General features: G+C 41.2%; 1 protein-coding gene across 1 annotated transcript in view; it reads left to right on the plus strand.

Moving 5' to 3' along the window:
• The window catches only part of col2a1a (collagen, type II, alpha 1a), a 174,441-nt gene that overhangs the window by 72,101 nt on the left and 76,643 nt on the right, over positions 1-25,697 (plus strand). Inside the window, exons 22-27 of the mRNA XM_067976758.1 lie at positions 2,205-2,258; positions 2,787-2,894; positions 3,769-3,822; positions 5,963-6,061; positions 15,471-15,524; positions 16,096-16,194. Of these exons, the coding sequence (XP_067832859.1) occupies positions 2,205-2,258; positions 2,787-2,894; positions 3,769-3,822; positions 5,963-6,061; positions 15,471-15,524; positions 16,096-16,194 (468 nt within the window). The remainder of the gene's footprint in view (positions 1-2,204; positions 2,259-2,786; positions 2,895-3,768; positions 3,823-5,962; positions 6,062-15,470; positions 15,525-16,095; positions 16,195-25,697) is intronic.

Consider the following 25,697-nt stretch of genomic DNA (forward strand, 5'->3'; position numbering starts at 1 on the left):
GGGTCTTTTTCAGGGTGGCAGGTGGTGACTAGTGGGGTACCGCAGGGATCAGTGCTTGGGCCCCAGCTATTCACAATATATATCAATGATTTGGATGAGGGAACCAAATGTAATATTTCCAAGTTTGCTGACGACACAAAACTAGGTGGGATCGTGAGTTGTGAGGAGGATGCAAAGAGGCTTCAAGGCAATTTAGACAAGTTGAGTGAGTGGGCAAAAACATGGCAGATGCCGTATAATGTGGATAAATGTGAAGTTATCCACTTCGGAAGGGAAAACAGAAAGGCAGAGTATTATTTAAATGGTGATAGATTGCGGAATGTTGATGTACAAAAGGACCTGGGTGTCCTTGTACACCAGTCACTGAAAGCAAACATGCAGGTGCAGCAAGCAGTTAGGAAGGCAAATGTTATGTTGGCCTTCATTGCAAGAGGATTTGAGTACAGGAGCAAGGATGTCTTACTGCAGTTATACAGGGCCTTAGTGAGACCACACCTGGAGTATTGTGTGCAGATTTGGTCTCCTTACCTAAGAAAGGATATATTTGCCATGGAGGGAGTGCAGCGAAGGTTCACCAGACTGATCCCTGGGATGGCAGGACTGTCGAATGAGGAGAGATTGGGTCGACTCGGCCTGTATTCACTCGAGTTTAGAAAAATGAGAGGGGATCTCATTGAAACATATAAAATTCTGACAGGGCTCGACAGACTGGATGCAGGGAGGATGTTTCCCCTGGCTGGGGGGGTGGTCCAGAACGAGGGGTCACAGTCTCAGGATACGGGGTAAGACATTTAGGACTGAGATGAGGAGAAATTTCTTCACTCAGAGGGTGGTGAACCTGTGGAATTCTCTACCACAGAAGGCTGTGGAGGCCAAGTCACTGAATATATTTAAGAAGGAGCTAGATAGATTTCTGGACACAAAAGGCATCAAGAGGTATGGGGAGAGAGTGGGAATATGGTATTGAGAAAGAGGATCAGCTCTGATCATATTGAATGGCGGAGCAGGCTCGAAGGGCCGAATGGCCTACTCCTGCTCCTATTTTCTATGTTTCTATGCCTTCTGTACCAAATTAGACTTTTTCAAACTAAGCCAACCTGTTAAAATTACACACAAAATAATGACAAACTTCACCGCACAAAATTATATCAAACTGCACCATGACAAAGCTACATCAAACTTTATCACACCTTCTATACCAAATGATAACATGCCAAACTTCATCATGCCAAACTTTACTAAATTACGCATTGCCATACTACACCAGATTTCATCACACCAAGCTACACCAAACCTTACCATGCCCAAGTACACCAAACTTCATAATGCAAACTATACCAAATTACACCTAATCAAACTTTACCAAATATCTCATGCCAAACTACATCAAACTTCACCACACAAAACTACACCAAACTTCACAATGCCAACCATTGCCTTTCTCAAGGGCCACTCACAGGAATGCTGCACCATGGAATAATGGAGCAGAGGTCTGCTCCTGCGACCCCTTGCACTGTGAGCTCCTGGCCTCAATCATGTCACTGTGGGCAGTTGCCAATTGGAGGCTTCTTTACAGGAAGAGAAAGTAAAACTATTAAACATTTCTATTTTAACAGGGCCCTTTCACTCACTGTCTGGAGGCTGGAATAATCCTGCATTCTCTTGCCTTCTTTTGCTGTGGAGTAAGAAAAGGAAAGCAGTGCTATTACTCGGCCTATTGAGCATAATAATACCACTACATTGTCACAAACTCACACTTGAACCAGTGCGCTTTAATGTTGTGTGATATATTTGTGCGATACTTTTGTTTCATCCCCTTAAATTATTACCCCTACCAGTGACAGACCTGTAACCACCAGAACTTCATCCAAGTGCTAGACAGCTTCAAATGCTGTCTTCAGATGCAACCCAAGTTTGGAAGGATGGAATGTGGAATATAACTCCTGGGCGTTTACAATTCAAGTGGACACAGTGTGAAAAATTAGTGACAACAGTGGGAATAGGGAACAGCCCTGAATCCCAGCTCTGGCAACATCCTTTAGCTGTGCAGGCCTTGAATGGAGGCCCAGAACTACATGGAGCAGCAAGTCTGCCAAAGGCCCCAGTTTGTGAGCACCACTGGTCTACATCATGACAACATGGTGCTGCTAGGTGAGTGCTTCCAGTCTCCAACTTCTAACCCTATCAATTGTTTTGTCTGACAGGGTGACCCTGGAGTCCCAGGATTCAAGGGAGAAGCAGGCCCGAAAGGAGAATTTGTAAGTATCTAAAAAAGATGTGCATTTTTACTTCAGCATTCAAAAGTATAGGTAACCCTTTTGGTTCAAATAATAATATTACCCAAAATACCAGGGGACACAAATTAAAAATTAGGAAGTTAGGAATAAGAGGGGAAGTCAGATGTAACTTTTGCACCGAAAGGGTAATCGAATTATGGAATTATTACGGAAGGACATTGAAGCAGACTGAAGAAACAACTAAAGAGGGAAAGGATTTATGGATATGGTGAGAAGGTTGGTAGGTTGATCTATTAAGAAGGGACTGGCTTGTTGGGCCTAATGGCCTTTTCCTGTTCCTAAAAAACCTTCTGTTCTTGTATGTGAAACAGAAACAGTACTAACTCAATACTGACCCAGCCATTAAAAGTTTTAAATTATATTTTAAGTCTGCTTTTTTAAAAGATTATTCTTTAAATGTTAGTAATTAGAATTAGTCTCACGGAATAAATAGAAAGTGCGCATCCTTTCAGTGTACCTAATGGTTTGTTTTCCTGATGCTTCCTGTAGGGTCCTGTTGGTCCTCAAGGTGCTCCCGGCCCCGCTGGCGAAGAAGGCAAGAGAGGTCCTCGTGGTGAACCTGGTGCTGCCGGTCCAAATGGTCCCCCTGGCGAGAGAGTGAGTTCTTCCAATCTCCAAACTGCTTGTTAAGAGATCACTTTGATCAGACTGACAAAGTCCAGCACAAAGCACCCAAGGGATCTGAACCAGTAGTCTGTATTCGACAACCCACTATAATCAAAGATAAAAGAATCAATACTTATACCATGCTGCATAATTTTGTCTATTATAATAAGTAGACCTGACATTATTAAGTGATCTGTGTCTTTGTTTTGATCCTATAAGCAGTACAGATTTGAATCTTCAGATATATTTTAGGGTGCATAAGGGATACGTAATGAGAAGAGATAAAAAGCAACACTGCAAAGGGCTGGAAATCTAAAATAAAGGCAGAACATGCGAGAGATGCACAACAGGTCTGTCAACATCTGAAAGAGAACAAAAGGTTAACGTTTCAGTTCTGTGAAGGGTCTCCCCTGAAATATTAACCTACCTTTCTCTTTCGGATGCTGACTCATTTGCTTTGCATCTCCAGCATGTTCTGTTTTTATAATACGATGATGAGAAGCCATGGAGTGTGGTTTATATCCCCTGAGAGGGTGGGTAACACCATAAGTACAGTATAGGGTCATAAGCTGTGGCTCCTCATGTATTTTAGTTGTGTCAGATTTTAAGCAAAGATCTAAGACAAAAATGACATAAAGGCCTTTATTCTAAATGGGAATTGAATTGATGCCTAAATTGAGAGCTGTTATAGGGATGTCACTGGTGAGACCTTTTTCTTTCACAGTGAGGCCTGTGTGAAGATGATGTCATTATGTGGGGTGTACATTGTACGTTGATGTATTGTTTCTCAATTGTGAAGACTTGTTTTATGAATATTTTACTGCGGCCTCTGTAATCTCATTGGTTCTTTTGTTTCCATTACCAGGGTGCTCCTGGTAACCGTGGCTTCCCAGGTCAGGATGGTCTTGCTGGTCCTAAGGTAGGTACCATAGTTCATATAGTCACATTGTTTCTTGTAAAAGTTACATTGCCTTTAAAATTAAAAAAAGCACAATTAATTATTTAATTAAAAATGAGCCTTTAGAATTCGTATTCAATGAATCATGGCCCCCAGGCTCCTGATTGGTTGGTTCTCTGAAGCCAAAGCTTCTTGGGTAACTAAAATCAACAACCTCTCACTCGAAGTTCCATCTCCAACTGGATCTCAATCCAAACTGATTTCTAATTCCTTTGAGACATTGGGGGTGATTTTAGGAGGCAATTGCGGGTGCGTTTGGGGCGGGGGGGGGCTCCGAAAATCGCGGAAATCCCGTTCGGGTTCGGAAGCTGGCTCCAACCCACCGACTTCCGAGTTTCCCAGGGAGCCACCTGTATGTAAGCGGGTGAACGGAAAACGGAAGACCCGCTGGCAATTAAAGCCGGCGGGGTGACAGTTAAAGTGCCAAATGTACCTCATTGAGGTACTTAAGGCACTTTACCTGTGACAGAGTAAGTCAGTAGAACGATTTTTAACTTACCTGGGCGGCTTGCCCACCGCTTCTGATTCACGCCTGGTGAAACCAGGAGCGAAGGGCCGGATCAGGGGAAAAGAAACTAAATAAATTAAACAAAAAACCATAGACGGAAATGAAAACACAAAATGAACCTACCTTTGCACCCTGTTCCAATGTCCGATGTCTCCCTCTCCGATCTCCCCCTCTTCACCCCCCCCCCGATGTCCCCCTCTTCACCCCCCCGATGTCCCCCTCTTCAACCCCCCATATCCCCCCGTTCAACCCCCGATGTCCCCTTCTTCAACCCCCCATCCTCCCGATCTTCCCCTCTTCCCCCCCACCCCGACTTCCAGTCCGGCGCCGGATCTGCAATTCTCCCCACCTGCCCCAGTCTTCCAGTCCAGCGCCGATGACGTCTCGCTCTCTCTCTTTCTCGCCCCCCGCCCCTCGCGTTGCAGCAGCTCCTGACGGCAGCCAGCCTGTCAATCAGGTTAGCTGCCGGGCGTGAAACCCAGAGAGGACATTAACTATCATCAATCAACATGCGATCGCGTCGGAAATGGTAAGTTTTGTTCATGCAGATTTGCCACGCACGCCTTCACCCACCCACCCACCCCTGCGCTGCCAACCCGCCAACATTGCAAAATCGACCCCATTATTTTACAATAAAGTAGTGACAGCATGATAAAATTAACTCCAAATAGGATAAATCAATCTTATCCAGAAGAGCAGTAGCTACGCAGTTTAAAGTCTAAAGGTTATATCACATCTCACAAATTGTAAAAAGACACAAAGCATTCAATTTAAACTATAAGGCAACTGAATAGTGAAAATTAGAGGAATCCTGAATTTCTGCGGGGTTCTACCGATCTCCTTCGATAGGAGATGTGCGGAATCGTCAGAGGAACGGCTATCCCCCGCTGGAGAACCCCTGCAGAAATTGCAAGCGATAGTTACTAACGGTTTTAAATATTTCTAAGATTCAGATTTTCCTTCAAGAGTCCTTTTTTTTAATCTAGAAAGCTGGTTGGAGGGTCATTGTCAAAGTGCAGGGCACCACCGAAGTTGAAAGAGTTGGAGAAGCAATAAAGTCGATGGAGAAGTAATGGTTAGGTGGTGATAAGCTGGAGTTTTAAAAGCCAGCAGATTGTTGAAGGAAGGGAAGAACTTAGGACGGTAAGGAGCAAGCAGTTTGAAGCCCTGGGAAAGAATGAGTTAGACTAGGAGACAGTGCAATAGATCTTGATTTCAGCATAGTGGGGATGAGAAAGAATTTGTAGGACAGTACTGTTGTAGCTGAGAAGGGTAAGAAAGAGAAGCAATGGCTTTTGTTCAAAGGAGCAACGATAGTATGAAGCAAGGCAAGAAAGATTGCAATGTAGAGAGGGAGAGGTTGGAGGCTAGAGGAAGAGAAGGATTGTTTATCGGATGACAAACTTCCTATATCTTGTCCAGGAGTGCAAGAGATGCTTGAAGAGTCTCCCCAAATATGGGAGTAATATTTAAGCCTTGGAAAACTAAGGCTTTGTAGAGAGTTAAGAGTTGTTGAGTGCAAAATAAGTTTAATGATGCATTATTTCAGATTTTTACAACAAACTAATAATTACTTTTTGCTTTCTATTGCAGGGTGCCCCTGGTGAGCGCGGTGCTCCTGGTATTGCTGGTCCTAAAGGTGCTAATGGAGACCCTGGGCGTCCTGGTGAACCTGGTCTGCCGGGTGCAAGAGTAAGCAGGAAATTTACAAAAACAGCCTCTCGTATTCAAATGTACATGAACTGTTTCTGATACCTTCCACTCCTGTTGGTAGATAATGTTCTGAGGGAACATTTAATATTCTACTTCTTGCACTTACTTATTTGTTCAAAGCCTCTCCTTCAAACATACACCTCCAACATTGAAAGTGGGAATCACATAATCCGTCAAGTAACCATATCAGAAATAAATAGAGTGGAGCACCGGAAGTTAACGCACCAGCCTTTCACCTCTGGGACCATGATATATTATGGGAACAGAGTAAACAGAGCTTGGTGCTGAGACTGGTACCTGAAGTAGGAAATGTTCCATTCCCCAACACTTAGCATTCCTCAGCTTGATAATTATTTGATAAACATAGGAACATAGGAAACATAGGGAACATAGGAACAGGAGTAGGCCATTTAGCCCCTCGTGCCTGCTCCGCCATTTGATAAGATCATGGCTGATCTGTGATCTAACTCCATATACCTGCCTTTGGCCCATATCCCTTTCCAGCTTTGGTTGCCAAAAAGCTATATATCTCACATTTAAATTTAGCAATTGAGCTAGTATCAATTGCTGTTTGCGGAAGAGAGTTCCAAACTTCTACCACCCTTTGTGTGTAGAAATGTTTTCTAATCTCACTCCTGAAAGGTCTGGCTCTAATTTTTAGACTGTGCCCCCTACTCCTAGAATCCCCAACCAGCGGAAATAGTTTCTCTCTATCCAACCTATCCGTTCCCCTTAATATCTTATAAACTTCGATCAGATCACCCCTTAACCTTCGAAACTCCAGAGAATACAACCCCAATTTGTGTAATCTCTCCTCGTAACTTAATCCTTGAAGTCCGGGTATCATTCTAGTAAACCTACGCTGCACTCCCTGCAAGGCCAGTATGTCCTTCCGAAGGTGCGGTGCCCAGAACTGCTCACAGTACTCCAGGTGCGGTCTAACCAGGGTTTTGTATAGCTGCAGCATAACTTCTGCCCCCTTGTACTCCAGTCCTCGAGATATAAAGGCCAGCATTCCATTAGCCTTATTGATTATTTTCTGCACCTGTTCATGACACTTCAATGATTGATGTACCTGAACCCCTAAGTCCCTTTGGACATCCACTGTTTTTAACTTTTTACCATTTAGAAAGTACCCTGTTCTATCCTTTTTTGATCCAAAGTGGATGACCTCACATTTGTCGACATTGAATTCCATTTGCCACAGTTTTGCCCATTCACCTAATCTATCAATATCGCTTTGAAATTTTATGTTTCCATCTACACTGCTTACAATGCCACCAATCTTTGTGTCATCGGCAAACTTAGATATGAGACTTTCTATGCCTTCATCTAAGTCGTTAATAAATATTGTGAATAATTGAGGCCCCAAGACAGATCCCTGCGGGACTCCACTGGTCACATCCTACCAATGTGAATACTTACCCATTATCCCTACTTTCTGTCGCCTTTCGCTCAGCCAATTTCCTAACCAAGTCCGTACTTTTCCCTCAATTCCATGGGTTTCTATCTTAGCTAACAGTCTCTTATGTGGGACCTTATCAAATGCCTTCTGGAAGTCCATATAAATAACATCCCCTGTCCACTACTTTAGTCACCTCTTCAAAAAATTCAATGAGGTTTGTCAGGCACGACCTACCTTTCACAAATCCATGCTGGCTCTCTCTGATTAACTGAAAATTCCCGAGGTGTTCAGTCACCCTATCCTTAATTATAGACTCCAGCAATTTCCCCACAACAGATGTTAGGCTAACTGGTCTATAATTCCCCGGTTTCTCTCTCTCCAATTTCTTAAAAAGCGGAGTGACATGTGCAATTTTCCAATCTAGAGGGACAGTTCCTGAATCTAGAGAACTTTGAAAGATTATAGTTAGGGCATCTGCAATCTGCTCACCTACTTCCTTTAAAACCCTGGGATGGAAACCATCTGGCCCTGGGGATTTGTCACTCTTTAGTGCTATTATTTTCTTCATTACTGTTGCTTTACTTATGTTAGTTTTATCGAGTCCCTGTCCCCGATTCAATATTAGTTTTCTTGGGATTTCCGGCATGCTATCCTCTTTTTCTACTGTAAATACTGACGCAAAGTAATTGTTCAACATGTCCGTCATTTACCCATTGTCAATGACAATATCCCCACTTTCAGTTTTTAAGGGGCCAACACTGCTCCTGACCACCCTCTTTTTCCTAATGTAACTATAAAAGTTCTTCGTATTGGTTTTGATATCCCTTGCAAGTTTCTTTTCATACTCTCTTTTTGTAGCTCTTACTATCTGTTTTGTGACCCTTTGTTGATCTTTGTATCTTTCCCATTCGCCAGGATCTGTGCAATTTTTTGCCTTTTTGTATGCCCTTTCCTTATGTCTTATACTGTCCCTTACCTCTTTAGTTGTCCATGGCTGTTTTTTTTTGGCAAGTAGAGTTCTTGCCCCTCGGGTATAAACCGTTTCTGTATCTTGTTAAATGTTTCTTTAAACATTTCCCACTGATCATCATAGAGTCATAGAGTCATAGAGTCATAGAGTTTTCAGCACGGATAGAGGCCCTTCGGCCCATCGTGTCCGCGCCGGCCATCAGCCCTGTCTACTCTAATCCCATATTCCAGCATTTGGTCCGTAGCCTTGTATGCTATGGCATTTCAAGTGCTCATCCAAATGCTTCTTGAATGTTGTGAGGGTTCCTGCCTCCACAACCCTTTCAGGCAGTGAGTTCCAGACTCCAACCACCCTCTGGGTGAAAAAGTTTTTTCTCAAATCCCCTCTAAATCTCCCGCCTTTTACCTTGAATCTATGTCCCCTTGTTATAGTACCCTCAACGAAGGGAAAAAGCTCCTTAGTATCCATCCTATCTGTGCCCCTCATAATTTTGTACACCTCAATCATGTCCCCCCTCAGCCTCCTCTGCTCCAAGGAAAACAAACCCAATCTTCCCAGTCTCTCTTCATAGCTGAAGCGCTCCAGCCCTGGTAACATCCTGGTCAATCTCCTCTGCACCCTCTCCAAAGCGATCACATCCTTCCTGTAGTGTGGCGACCAGAACTGCACACAGTATTCCAGCTGTGGCCTAACCAGTGTTTTATACAGCTCCATCATAACCTCCTTGCTCTTATATTCTATGCCTCGGCTAATAAAGGCAAGTATCCCATATGCCTTCTTTACCACCTTATCTACCTGTTCCGCCGCCTTCAGGGATCTGTGAACTTGCACACCAAGATCCCTCTGACCCTCTGTCTTGCCTAGGGTCCTCCCATTCATTGTGTATTCCCTTGCCTTGTTAGTCCCTCCAAAGTGCATCACCTCGCACTTTTCCGGGTTAAATTCCATTTGCCACTGTTCCGCCCATCTGACCAACCCATCTATATCGTCCTGCAGACTGAGGCTATCCTCCTCGCTATTTACCACCCTACCAATTTTTGTATCATCAGCGAACTTACTGATCATACCTTTTACATTCATATCCAAGTCATTAATGTAGACCACAAACAGCAAGGGACCCAGCACCGATCCCTGTGGTACCCCACTGGCCACAGGCTTCCAGTCACAAAAACAACCTTCGACCATCACCCTCTGCCTTCTGCCACTAAGCCAGTTTTGTATCCAAAGTGCCAAGGCACCCTGGATTCCATGGGCTCGTACCTTCTTGACCAGTCTCCTGTGGGGGACTTTATCGAAGGCCTTACTGAAATCCATGTATACCACATCCACTGCGTTACCCTCATCCACACGCCTAGTCACCCCCTCAAAAAATTCAATCAAATTAGTCAGACATGATCTTCCCTTGACAAAGCCATGTTGACTATCCCTGATTAATCCTTGCTTCTCCAAGTGGAGACTAATTTTGTCCTTCAGAATTTTTTCCAATAATTTTCCTACCACTGATGTTAGGCTCACTGGCCTGTAGTTCCCCGGTTTTTCCCTACTCCCCTTCTTGAATAATGGTATTACATTAGCGGTTCTCCAGTCCTCTGGCACATCTCCTGTGGCCAGAGAGGTTCTGAATATATGTGTCAGAGCCCCCGCAATCTCCTTCTTTGCCTCACACAGAAGCCTGGGATACATTTCGTCCGGGCCTAGGGATTTTTAGGCCTGCTAAAACCGCCAATACCTGCTCCCGCTCAATGTTAATATGTTCGAGTATATCACAGTCCCCCTGCCGTATTTCTATGTCTACATCGTCCTTCTCCATAGTGAAAACAGATGCAAAAAATTCATTTAGAACCCCTCCTACATCTGCCGGCTCCACACACAGATTGCCATTTTTGTCCCTAATGGGCCCTATTTTTTCCCTAGTCATCCTCTTACCCTTAATATACTTATAAAACATCTTAGGATTTTCCTTTATTTTGCTCGCCAGTGTTATTTCATGGCCCCTCCTTGATCTCCTAATTTCTTTTTTAAGTATCCCCCTGCACTTTTTGTACTCCTCTAGGGCTTCCTCCGTCTTTAGCCTTTTGTATCTGCCAAAAGCCCTCCTTTTTTTCCTAATCCATTCTCGTATATCCCCTGACATCCAAGGTTCCCTGGAGTTCTTGGAACCACCCTTGACCTTTACGGGAACATGTTGCCATTGTATGGTCTCAATCTCCCTTCTGAAAGACTCCCATTGCTGCGATGCAATGGGAGTCTTTTTACCCATTAACAGATTTGCCCAGTTTACTGTGGACAGTCTCTGTCTCATCCCATTGAAGTCGGCCTTACCCAAGTCTAGAATCTTAGCAGCTGATTCACTTTTTTCCCTTTCAAACACTACATTGAACTCGATCATGTTATGATCGCTATTGGATAGATGTTCATGCACAGTTAAGCTGTGAACTAAATCTGGTTCATTACTCATTACTAAATCTGGTATGGCTTGCCCCCTTGTTGCCTCTAGGACATACTGCTATCGAAAACTATCCCGGACACACTCAAGAAATTCACTACCTTTCTGACAGTTGCTAGTCTGCTTTCCCCAATCTATGTGAAGGTTAAAGTCCCCCATTAAGACCACTATGCCTTTGTTACACGCTTGTCTAATCTCTGCATTTATACAATCTATCACTTCAGAGCTGCTGCCAGGAGTCCTATACACAACTCCCACTATAGTCTTAGATCCTTTCCTATTTCTCAATTCAACCCATAAGGTCTCTGTTGGCTGCTTACCTCTCGTTATATCCTCCTTTATCATTGAAGTGATTTAATTATGGAGTTTAATTTAGGTGAGGTGATGCATTTTGGTAGATCGAATCGGGCCAGAACCTACTCCGTTAATGGTAGGGCGTTGGGGAGAGTTATAGAACAAAGAGATCTAGGAGTACAGGTTCATAGCTCCTTGAAAGTGGAGTCACAGGTGGATAGGGTGGTGAAGAAGGCATTCGGCATGCTTGGTTTCATTGGTCAGAACATTGAATACAGGAGTTGGGATGTCTTGTTGAAGTTGTACAGGACATTAGTAAGGCCACACTTGGAATACTGTGTACAGTTCTGGTCACCCTATTATAGAAAGGATATTATTAAACTAGAAAGAGTGCAGAAAAGATTTACTAGGATGCTACCGGGACTTGATGGTTTGACTTATAGGGAGAGGTTAGATAGACTGGGACTTTTTTCCCTGGAGAGTAGGAGGTTAAAGGGTGATCTTATAGAAGTCTATAAAATAATGAGGGGCATAGATAAGGTAGATAGTCAAAATCTTTTCCCAAAGGTAGGGGAGTCTATAACGAGGGGACATAGATTTAAGGTGAGAGGGGAGAGATACAAAAAGGTCCAGAGGGGCAATTTTTTCACTCAAAGGGTGGTGAGTGTCTGGAACGAGCTGCCAGAGGCAGTAGTAGAGGCGGGTACAATTTTGTCTTTTAAAAAGCATTTGGACAGTTACATGGGTAAGATGGGTATAGAGGGATATGGGCCAAGTGCAGGCAATTGGGACTAGCTTAGTGGTATAAACTGGGCGACATGGACATGTTGGGCCGAAGGGCCTGTTTCCATGTTGTAACTTCTATGATTCTATGATTCATTAAGGCTACTCCTCCCCCTCTTCTATTTTCCCTGTCTCTCCCGTAGACCTTATAACCCGGTATATTTAGTTCCCAATCCTGACCATTCTGCAGCCATGTCTCAGTAATAGCTATCATGTCATACCCTCCAATTTGAATTTGAACCTGTAGTTCATTTCATTTATTCCTTATACTCCGTGCATTTGTATATCGAACTCTTAGTTGGGCCACACACCCTAGCCTGACCTTCAGCTTTGATGCTGGGTTAATCGCCTTACGCCTTCTAGTTTTCACTTTATCTGTAGTGTCTAAAGTACACTTTCTTTCTGCTGCTCTATGCTTTTCTCTTTAACTTGTTCTTGAACAACTGTTTGTACTATTTGTATTGTAAATTTCCCCTGGGTCTTCCCCTCTCTTGCTGCTCTCAACTTTACTCCCTTCTGACTCCCCGCTAAGGTTCCCATCCCCCTGCCACTCTAGTTTAAACCTTCCCCAAACACCCCCGCGAGGACATTGGTCCCGGTCCTGCTCGGGTGTAACCCGTCTCGCTTGTACAGGCCCCACCTTCCCCAGAACTGGTCCCAATGTCCCAGGAATCTAAATCCCTCCCTCCTACACCATCCCTGCAGCCACGCATTCATCCTGTCTATTCTCCTGTTCCTATACTTACTAGCACGTGGCGCTGGTAGTAATCCTGAGATCACTACCTTTGAGGTCCTGCTTTTTAATTTATCTCCTAACTCCTTGAATTCACCTTGCAGGACCTCATCCCTTTTTTTACCTATGTCGTTGGTGCCGATATGGACCACGACTACTGGCTGTTCACCCTCCCCCTCCAGAATGTGTCATCCTTGACCCTAGCACCAGGGAGGCAACATACCATCCTGGAATCACGTTTACGGCCGCAGAAACGCCTATCTGTTCCCCTTACAATTGAATCCCCTATCACTATAGCCCTGCCACTCTTCTTCCTCCTCTCCTGTGCAGCAGAGCCACCCGTGGTGCCATGAACTTGGCTCTTGCTGCTTCCCCCTGATAAGCCATCTCCCCCAACAGTATCCAAAGCAGAATATCTGTTTGAGAGGGAGATGGCCCCAGGGGACTCCTGCTCTACCTGCCTAGTCCTTCTACTCTGCCTGGCGGTCACCCATTTCCTTTCTGCCTGCGTAATCTTTACCTGCGGTGTGACCACTTCACTGAACGTGCTATCCACGATAGTCTCAGCATCGCGGATGCTCCACAGTGAATCCACCCGCAGCTCCAGCTCCGAAATGCGGTTTGCCAGTCGCTGCAGCTGGACACACTTCCTGCACACATGGTCACCAGGGACACTGGTAGTGTCCATGACTTCCCACATAGTGCAGGAGGAGCATATCACGGGTGCGAGCTCTGCTGCCATGACTGCGTTCACCTCTCAGACTCTCCTCCCACTCTCGGTCTCTCCTTTTATACTGTGCTCACCTCTCGGACTCTCTTCCCGCTCTTGGACTCTCCTTTTATACTGTGCTCACCTCTCAGACTCTCCTGCCTCACCTGCGACGTCGCACTGTAGTTTTCTCTTGTTGCAGGCCTGCTGCTGCTTTTATCCCCACTCTCAGTCTTCTGCTGCTCAGGTCTGCCACCGGAAAAGCAAGGCAAAGCAGCACCTCCATCCCCCACTTCACCGAACTGTCACACTCACCAAACTCTCAGGTGTTCACTCTGTGCTCCATTGCACTCCGTCATTAATGCTCAATCTGTGGAACATTTTGAGCCCTGTGTAAAACAGCCTCACTCTTACAGATTGTGCATTATAATCTCCTCTCTCCCATTGTCCTGCTGTAATGGAGCAAGCTCAGGCGAACATTTATGATACCAACCAATATTAGCTGTCCATGTGCCGTGCCTTAAAAGGCCTACTTTTTAAAACATCACAGCAGTATTCCATGTAAACAAAGAAAGAACTTGCATTGATATGGCAACTTTCACACCCTCAGGATGTCCCAAAGCACTTAAGCAAAACCAGACTTCAGAAATCAGCTTCTATTAGAGCCCTTTCACATGCTGTATGGATGCTGGAATAGCCCCACCTCCCAATAGCATTCCATTTTCTCACTGGACAGCAAGAGAAGGAGGCTGAAGAATTCCAGCTCTGGTAACAACTCAGAGCTGGGCAGCGATCAGTGAATGCCCAAAAAGACATATAGATTTTGCTGAGAGTTACATCTGAAAGAGAGGTGAGCCACAATTGGTCCCCTGACTATATTATGAGTACCACTATGTAATCTCCATACTATTACAGACTGCATGTCACATTAGTAGGGCAGATTCAGTGTCCTAAAAGACATGGCCTACAATAAAGAGAAGCATTTACACAGTAATGGCAGATCCCAGTTTGTAGCCAATGTGTGCAGGTTCATTGTGCTTGCTACAGTGAATTAGACAACTGGAGAAGCCTTGTGTTCTACTGTACTCTAGGAAGACATATTGCAGCATAAAATACCCTGAGGCATTGCACAAGGTTTCATTTCATTCAGTTCATTCAATCTTTTATTGGAATCCTCCACATTGATGCAGGGTGCCGAGATCATTTGGTGTTGCCAAGCACAGTGGGAATTCCCAGTAAGGGAGGAATACTGCACCATTCAAAACATGAAAGCTTTGTAAACATGCATCAAATATTCTTTGTATCCCAAGATTCATAAATAAGGCACTGTTCTAGTAGACAATTAAACCAAAGATTGTAGACAAAACCAAGTGACTGCAACTGAGGACCCATCGCTTTAGATTGAATCTACCCAATCAGATAACTGCATTTTTAATTCTGTCTATCTGATTGGCTACGCAAATCAAAACTCCCCCTCAACCAGATGAGTGAAATTTTCATTGGAGAGCCTGGGAAAAATGTTAAAACACATTTAATAACTCATCATTTTTACTGTCGCTAAGTACACTCCCTTTAAAACAAACACATCAATAAATCTTTAAAACCCTAACCTTGCCTTTTCCCTCTCCCCCCAAAAAGAGCAACTTGCAAAAGTGATTTAGGAGATAACAGTTTATTAAGTGATGACCAACTGTTAGTGATTATGTTAATGGAAAAAGTCTCTTGCGCATCCCAAATTTTAATCGCTCCACCATTGGCGGCCGTGCCTTCAGCTGCCGAGGCCCTAAGCTCTGGAATTCCCTCCCTAAACCTCTCCGCCTCTCTACCTCTCTCCTCCTTTAAGACGCTCCTTAAAACTTACCTCTTGTCCTAATATCTCCTCATGTGGTTCATTATCAAATTTTGTTTGATAATCACCCCTGTGAAGCGCCTTGAGACGTTAAAGGCGCTATATAAATGCAAGTTTTTTTTTGTTAATAGTGAATGAGGAATCTGGATGTCTTTATCTTACTGATCTTTTGACTCTTTGACTCTTGTGTCTTGTTTAGGGTCTTACTGGTCGCCCTGGAGATGCTGGTCCTCAAGGCAAAGTTGGAGCTACTGTAAGTCGAGCCAAAGGTTTTCTGCTTTTTACTGTCCTTTTCTAGGATCTGTCTAGGCAATGTTGGGCAAAATTGACAACCTGGAATAGGGTATCTCCAAAAGTAATTTAAGGGGTGGGGATGAAAAACTGAGATTGTCTAAGTCACCCTGCTTAAATCATACCTGCTGCTGGCCAACCTGAGTGCTATTGATGGTGGCTGTGGAGGTAGTCGTGGCACTGACTCTCCCAGCTGAAGGAGGACATGTGACAACTGAGGTTGTGCTACCCTCCCAGATACAGGAGGGTGTAATTGCCAAAGGATTCAGACCATCCCATTCTCCTAGACAAAGGAGTCAGACCATCTCACTCTCCGAGATAGAGGGGGGTACGGGTAGTGTGCAGCCATCAAGAAAAAAAATCTCAAAAGAAACACAAATTCTAAGAATGATGAAACTCTCTCTGAGACACCCGAGTGTTGGTTCAGTTTTACTATTTAGCAGAGATCATGTTACTGTAAAATAAATGAAATAACCATGAACTGCTCTATGACGATGATGAAGGAGGTTCACCTTTTTCTCTTTTGTCTGCAGGGTGCCCCTGGTGAAGATGGCCGCCCTGGTCCACCTGGTCCACAGGGTGCAAGGGGACAGCCTGGCGTCATGGGTTTCCCTGGACCAAAGGGTGCAACTGTAAGAAAAATATGTACTCTATCCTAGTTTCTGCATGTGTTATACTGCACTCTGATGGTTTCTACTAGTGTTATACTGTACTCTGATAGTTTCTACCACTGTTATACTGTACTCTGATAGTTTCTACTAGTGTTATACTGTACTCTGATGGTTACTACCACTGTTATACTGTACTCTGATAGTTTCTACCACTGTTATACTGTACTCTGATAGTTTCTACCACTGTTATACTGTACTCTGATAGTTTCTACCACTGTTATACTGTACTCTGATAGTTTCTACTAGTGTTATACTGTTCTCCGATGGTTTCAGCACACGTTATACTGTACTCTGATAGTTTCTACCACTGTTATACTGTACTCTGATAGTTTCTACTAGTGTTATACTGTACTCTGATGGTTTCTACCACTGTTATACTGTACTCTGATAGTTTCCACCACTGTTATACTGTACTCGGATAGTTTCGACCACTGTTATACTGTACTCTGATAGTCTCTACCACTGTTATACTGTACTCTGATACTTTCAGCACATGTTATACTGTACGCTGATAGTTTCTACCACTGTTATACTGTACTCTGATAGTTTCTACCACTGTTATACTGTACTCTGATAGTTTCTACCACTGTTATACTGTACTCCGATGGTTTCAGCACACGTTATACTGTACTCTGATAGTTTCTACTAGTGTTAAACTGTACTCTGATAGTTTCTACTAGTGTTATACTGTACTCTGATAGTTTCTACTAGTGTTATACTGTAATCTGATGGTTTCCACCACTGTTATACTGTACTCTGATAGTTTCTACCACTGTTATACTGTACTCTGATAGTTTCTACCACTGTTATACTGTACTCTGATAGTTTCTACCACTGTTATACTGTACTCTGATAGTTTCTACCACTGTTATACTGTACTCCGATGGTTTCAGCACACGTTATACTGTACTCTGATAGTTTCTACCACTGTTATACTGTACTCTGATAGTTTCTACTAGTGTTATACTGTACTCTGATAGTTTCTACCACTGTTATACTGTACTCTGATAGTTTCTACTAGTGTTATACTGTACTCCGATGGTTTCAGCACACGTTATACTGTACTCTGATAGTTTCTACCAGTGTTATACTGTACTCTGATAGTTTCTACTAGTGTTATACTGTACTCTGATGGTTTCTACCACTGTTATACTGTACTCTGATAGTTTCCACCACTGTTATACTGTACTCTGATAGTTTCTACCACTGTTATACTGTACTCTGATGGTTTCTACTAGTGTTATACTGTACTCTGATAGTTTCTACCACTGTTATACTGTACTCTGATAGTTTCTACTAGTGTTATACTGTACTCTGATAGTTTCTACCACTGTTATACTGTACTCTGATAGTTTCTACTAGTGTTATACTGTACTCCGATGGTTTCAGCACACGTTATACTGTACTCTGATAGTTTCTACCACTGTTATACTGTACTCTGATAGTTTCTACTAGTGTTATACTGTACTCTGATAGTTTCTACCACTGTTATACTGTACTCTGATAGTTTCTACTAGTGTTATACTGTACTCCGATGGTTTCAGCACACGTTATACTGTACTCTGATAGTTTCTACCAGTGTTATACTGTACTCTGATAGTTTCTACTAGTGTTATACTGTACTCTGATGGTTTCTACCACTGTTATACTGTACTCTGATAGTTTCCACCACTGTTATACTGTACTCTGATAGTTTCTACCACTGTTATACTGTACTCTGATAGTTTCTACTAGTGTTATACTGTACTCTGATGGTTACTACCACTGTTATACTGTACTCTGATAGTTTCTACCACTGTTATACTGTACTCTGATAGTTTCTACCACTGTTATACTGTACTCTGATAGTTTCTACCAGTGTTATACTGTACTCTGATAGTTTCTACCACTGTTATACTGTACTCTGATAGTTTCTACCACTGTTATACTGTACTCTGATAGTTTCTACCACTGTTATACTGTACTCTGATAGTTTCTACCACTGTTATACTGTACTCTGATAGTTTCTACCACTGTTATACTGTACTCTGATAGTTTCTACCACTGTTATACTGTACTCTGATGGTTTCTACCACTGTTATACTGTACTCTGATAGTTTCTACCACTGTTATACTGTACTCTGATAGTTTCTACCACTGTTATACTGTACTATGATAGTTTCTACTAGTGTTATACTGTACTCTGATATTTTCTACCACTGTTATACTGTACTCTGATAGTTTCTACCACTGTTATACTGTACTCTGATGGTTTCTACCACTGTTATACTGTACTCTGATAGTTTCTACTAGTGTTATACTGTACTCTGATAGTTTCTACCACTGTTATACTGTACTATGATAGTTTCTACTAGTGTTATACTGTACTCTGATAGTTTCTACCACTGTTATACTGGACTCTGATAGTTTCTACCACTGTTATACTGTACTCTGATAGTTTCTACCACTGTTATACTGTACTCTGATGGTTTCTACCACTGTTATACTGTACTCTGATATTTTCTACTAGTGTTATACTGTACTCCGATGGTTTCTACCACTGTTATACTGTACTCCGATGGTTTCAGCACACTTTATAATGTACTCTGATAGTTTCTACCACTGTTATACTGTACTCTGATAGTTTCTACTAGTGTTATACTGTACTCTGATAGTTTCTACCACTGTTATACTGTACTCTGATAGTTTCTACCACTGTTATACTGTACTCTGATAGTTTCTACCACTGTTATACTGTACTCTGATGGTTTTTACCACTGTTATACTGTACTCCGATGGTTTTAGCACACGTTATACTGTACTCTGATAGTTTCTACTAGTGTTATACTGTACTCTGATGGTTTCTACCACTGTTATACTGTACTCTGATAGTTTCTACTCGTGTTATACTGTACTCCGATGGTTTCAGCACACGTTATACTGTACTCTGATAGTTTCTACCACTGTTATACTGTACTCTGATAGTTTCTACCACTGTTATACTGTACTCTGATAGTTTCTACCACTGTTATACTGTACTCTGATAGTTTCTACCACTGTTATACTGTACTCTGATGGTTTCAGCACACGTTATACTGTACTCTGATAGTTTCTACGAGTGTTATACTGTATCTGATAGTTTCTACCGCTGTTATACTGTACTCTGATAGTTTCTACTAGTGTTATACTGTACTCTGATCGTTTCTACTAGTGTTATACTGTACTCTGATAGTTTCTACTAGTGTTATATTGTACTCTGATAGTTTCTACTAGTGTTATACTGTACTCTGATAGTTTCTACCACTGTTATACTGTACTCTGATAGTTTCTACTAGTGTTATACTGTACTCTGATGTTTTCAGCACACGTTATACTGTACTCTGATAGTTTCTACCACTGTTATACTGTACTCTGATAGTTTCTACCACTGTTATACTGTACTCTGATAGTTTCTACCACTGTTATACTGTACTCTGATAGTTTCTACCACTGTTATAATGTACTCTGATAGTTTCTACCACTGTTATACTGTACTCTGATAGTTTCTACCACTGTTATACTGTACTCTGATAGTTTCTACCACTGTTATACTGTACTCTGATGGTTTCTACCACTGTTATACTGTACTCTGATAGTTTCTACCACTGTTATACTGTACTCTGATAGTTTCTACCACTGTTATACTGTACTCTGATAGTTTCTACTAGTGTTATACTGTACTCTGATATTTTCTACCACTGTTATACTGTACTCTGATAGTTTCTACCACTGTTATACTGTACTCTGATGGTTTCTACCACTGTTATACTGTACTCTGATAGTTTCTACTAGTGTTATACTGTACTCTGATAGTTTCTACCACTGTTATACTGTACTATGATAGTTTCTACTAGTGTTATACTGTACTCTGATAGTTTCTACCACTGTTATACTGGACTCTGATAGTTTCTACCACTGTTATACTGTACTCTGATAGTTTCTACCACTGTTATACTGTACTCTGATGGTTTCTACCACTGTTATACTGTACTCTGATATTTTCTACTAGTGTTATACTGTACTCCGATGGTTTCTACCACTGTTATACTGTACTCCGATGGTTTCAGCACACTTTATAATGTACTCTGATAGTTTCTACCACTGTTATACTGTACTCTGATAGTTTCTACTAGTGTTATACTGTACTCTGATAGTTTCTACCACTGTTATACTGTACTCTGATAGTTTCTACCACTGTTATACTGTACTCTGATAGTTTCTACCACTGTTATACTGTACTCTGATGGTTTTTACCACTGTTATACTGTACTCCGATGGTTTTAGCACACGTTATACTGTACTCTGATAGTTTCTACTAGTGTTATACTGTACTCTGATGGTTTCTACCACTGTTATACTGTACTCTGATAGTTTCTACTCGTGTTATACTGTACTCCGATGGTTTCAGCACACGTTATACTGTACTCTGATAGTTTCTACCACTGTTATACTGTACTCTGATAGTTTCTACCACTGTTATACTGTACTCTGATAGTTTCTACCACTGTTATACTGTACTCTGATGGTTTTTACCACTGTTATACTGTACTCCGATGGTTTTAGCACACGTTATACTGTACTCTGATAGTTTCTACTAGTGTTATACTGTACTCTGATGGTTTCTACCACTGTTATACTGTACTCTGATAGTTTCTACTCGTGTTATACTGTACTCCGATGGTTTCAGCACACGTTATACTGTACTCTGATAGTTTCTACCACTGTTATACTGTACTCTGATAGTTTCTACCACTGTTATACTGTACTCTGATAGTTTCTACCACTGTTATACTGTACTCTGATAGTTTCTACCACTGTTATACTGTACTCTGATGGTTTCAGCACACGTTATACTGTACTCTGATAGTTTCTACGAGTGTTATACTGTATCTGATAGTTTCTACCGCTGTTATACTGTACTCTGATAGTTTCTACTAGTGTTATACTGTACTCTGATCGTTTCTACTAGTGTTATACTGTACTCTGATAGTTTCTACTAGTGTTATATTGTACTCTGATAGTTTCTACTAGTGTTATACTGTACTCTGATAGTTTCTACCACTGTTATACTGTACTCTGATAGTTTCTACTAGTGTTATACTGTACTCTGATGTTTTCAGCACACGTTATACTGTACTCTGATAGTTTCTACCACTGTTATACTGTACTCTGATAGTTTCTACCACTGTTATACTGTACTCTGATAGTTTCTACCACTGTTATACTGTACTCTGATAGTTTCTACCACTGTTATAATGTACTCTGATAGTTTCTACCACTGTTATACTGTACTCTGATAGTTTCTACCACTGTTATACTGTACTCTGATAGTTTCTACCACTGTTATACTGTACTCTGATGGTTTCTACCACTGTTATACTGTACTCTGATAGTTTCTACCACTGTTATACTGTACTCTGATAGTTTCTACCACTGTTATACTGTACTCTGATAGTTTCTACTAGTGTTATACTGTACTCTGATATTTTCTACCACTGTTATACTGTACTCTGATAGTTTCTACCACTGTTATACTGTACTCTGATGGTTTCTACCACTGTTATACTGTACTCTGATAGTTTCTACTAGTGTTATACTGTACTCTGATAGTTTCTACCACTGTTATACTGTACTATGATAGTTTCTACTAGTGTTATACTGTACTCTGATAGTTTCTACCACTGTTATACTGGACTCTGATAGTTTCTACCACTGTTATACTGTACTCTGATAGTTTCTACCACTGTTATACTGTACTCTGATGGTTTCTACCACTGTTATACTGTACTCTGATATTTTCTACTAGTGTTATACTGTACTCCGATGGTTTCTACCACTGTTATACTGTACTCCGATGGTTTCAGCACACTTTATAATGTACTCTGATAGTTTCTACCACTGTTATACTGTACTCTGATAGTTTCTACTAGTGTTATACTGTACTCTGATAGTTTCTACCACTGTTATACTGTACTCTGATAGTTTCTACCACTGTTATACTGTACTCTGATAGTTTCTACCACTGTTATACTGTACTCTGATGGTTTTTACCACTGTTATACTGTACTCCGATGGTTTTAGCACACGTTATACTGTACTCTGATAGTTTCTACTAGTGTTATACTGTACTCTGATGGTTTCTACCACTGTTATACTGTACTCTGATAGTTTCTACTCGTGTTATACTGTACTCCGATGGTTTCAGCACACGTTATACTGTACTCTGATAGTTTCTACCACTGTTATACTGTACTCTGATAGTTTCTACCACTGTTATACTGTACTCTGATAGTTTCTACCACTGTTATACTGTACTCTGATAGTTTCTACCACTGTTATACTGTACTCTGATGGTTTCAGCACACGTTATACTGTACTCTGATAGTTTCTACGAGTGTTATACTGTATCTGATAGTTTCTACCGCTGTTATACTGTACTCTGATAGTTTCTACTAGTGTTATACTGTACTCTGATCGTTTCTACTAGTGTTATACTGTACTCTGATAGTTTCTACTAGTGTTATATTGTACTCTGATAGTTTCTACTAGTGTTATACTGTACTCTGATAGTTTCTACCACTGTTATACTGTACTCTGATAGTTTCTACTAGTGTTATACTGTACTCTGATGTTTTCAGCACACGTTATACTGTACTCTGATAGTTTCTACCACTGTTATACTGTACTCTGATAGTTTCTACCACTGTTATACTGTACTCTGATAGTTTCTACCACTGTTATACTGTACTCTGATAGTTTCTACCACTGTTATACTGTACTCTGATAGTTTCTACCACTGTTATACTGTACTCCAATGGTTTCTACCACTGTTATACTGTACTCTGATAGTTTCTACCACTGTTATACTGTACTCTGATAGTTTCTACCACTGTTATACTGTACTCTGATAGTTTCTACTAGTGTTCTCCTGTACTCCGATGGTTTCAGCACACGTTATACTGTACTCTGATAGTTTCTACTGGTGTTATACTGTACTCTGATAGTTTCTACCACTGTTATAGTGTACTCTGATAGTTTCTACTAGTGTTATACTGTACTCTGATAGTTTCTACTAGTGTTATATTGTACTCTGATAGTTTCTACTAGTGTTATACTGTACTCTGATAGTTTCTACCACTGTTATACTGTACTCTGATAGTTTCTACTAGTGTTATACTGTACTCTGATAGTTTCTACCACTGTTATACTGTACTCTGATAGTTTCTACCACTGTTATACTGTACTCTGATAGTTTCGACCTCTGTTATACTGTACTCTGATGGTTTCTACCACTGTTATACTGTACTCCGATGGTTTCAGCACACGTTATACTGTACTCTGATAGTTTCTACTAGTGTTATACTGTACTCTGATAGTTTCTACTAGTGTTATACTGTACTCTGATAGTTTCTACCACTGTTATACTGTACTCTGATAGTTTCTACTAGTGTTATACTGTACTCCGATGGTTTCTACCACTGTTATACTGTACTCCGATGGTTTCAGCACACGTTATACTGTACTCTGATAGTTTCTACCACTGTTATACTGTACTCTGATAGTTTCTACCACTGTTATACTGTACTCTGATGGTTTCTACCACTGTTATACTGTACTCCGATGGTTTCAGCACACGTTATACTGTACTCTGATAGTTTCTACTAGTTTTATACTGTACTCTGATGGTTTCTACCACTGTTATACTGTACTCTGATAGTTTCTACTAGTGTTATACTGTACTCCGATGGTTTCAGCACACGTTATACTGTACTCTGATAGTTTCTACCACTGTTATACTGTACTCTGATAGTTTCTACCACTCTTATACTGTACTCTGATAGTTTCTACCACTGTTATACTGTACTCTGATAGTTTCTACCACTGTTATACTGTACTCTGATAGTTTCTACCACTGTTATACTGTACTCTGATAGTTTCTACTAGTGTTATACTGTACTCTGATGGTTTCTACCACTGTTATACTGTACTCTGATATTTTCTACCACTGTTATACTGTACTCTGATAGTTTCTACCACTGTTATACTGTACTGTGATGGTTTCTACCACTGTTATACTGTACTCTGATAGTTTCTACCACTGTTATACTGTACTCTGATAGTTTCTACTAGTGTTATACTGTACTCTGATAGTTTCTACCACTGTTATACTGTACTCTGATAGTTTCTACTAGTGTTATACTGTACTCTGATAATTTCTACCACTGTTATACTGTACTCTGATAGTTTCTACCACTGTTATACTGTACTCTGATAGTTTCTACCACTGTTATACTGTACTCTGATAGTTTCTACCACTGTTATACTGTACTCTGATAGTTTCTACTAGTGTTATACTGTACTCTGATAGTTTCTACCACTGTTATACTGTACTCTGATAGTTTCTACCACTGTTATACTGTACTCCGATGGTTTCTACCACTGTTATACTGTACTCTGATAGTTTCTACCACTGTTGTACTGTACTCCGATGGTTTCAGCACACGTTATACTGTACTCTGATAGTTTCTCCCACTGTTATACTGTACTCTGATAGTTTCAGCACACGTTATACTGTACTCTGATAGTTTCTACCACTGTTATACTGTACTCTGATAGTTTGTACCACTGTTATACTGTACTCTGATAGTATCTACTGGTGTTATACTGTACTCTGATAGTTTCTACTAGTGTTATACTGTACTCTGATAGTTTCTACCACTGTTATACTGTACTCTGATAGTTTCTACTAGTGTTATACTGTACTCTGATGTTTTCAGCACACGTTATACTGTACTCTGATAGTTTCTACCACTGTTATACTGTACTCTGATAGTTTCTACCACTGTTATACTGTACTCTGATAGTTTCTACCACTGTTATACTGTACTCTGATAGTTTCTACCACTGTTATACTGTACTCTGATAGTTTCTACCACTGTTATACTGTACTCTGATAGTTTCTACCACTGTTATACTGTACTCCAATGGTTTCTACCACTGTTATACTGTACTCTGATAGTTTCTACCACTGTTATACTGTACTCTGATAGTTTCTACCACTGTTATACTGTACTCTGATAGTTTCTACTAGTGTTCTCCTGTACTCCGATGGTTTCAGCACACGTTATACTGTACTCTGATAGTTTCTACTGGTGTTATACTGTACTCTGATAGTTTCTACCACTGTTATAGTGTACTCTGATAGTTTCTACTAGTGTTATACTGTACTCTGATAGTTTCTACTAGTGTTATATTGTACTCTGATAGTTTCTACTAGTGTTATACTGTACTCTGATAGTTTCTACCACTGTTATACTGTACTCTGATAGTTTCTACCACTGTTATACTGTACTCCGATGGTTTCTACTCGTGTTATACTGTACTATGATAGTTTCCACTTGTGTTATACTGTACTCCGATGGTTTCTGCATGTGTTATGCTGTATT

The sequence above is a fragment of the Heptranchias perlo genome, chromosome X, assembly GCF_035084215.1.
Source record: "Heptranchias perlo isolate sHepPer1 chromosome X, sHepPer1.hap1, whole genome shotgun sequence".
Classification (NCBI taxonomy): domain Eukaryota; kingdom Metazoa; phylum Chordata; class Chondrichthyes; order Hexanchiformes; family Hexanchidae; genus Heptranchias; species Heptranchias perlo.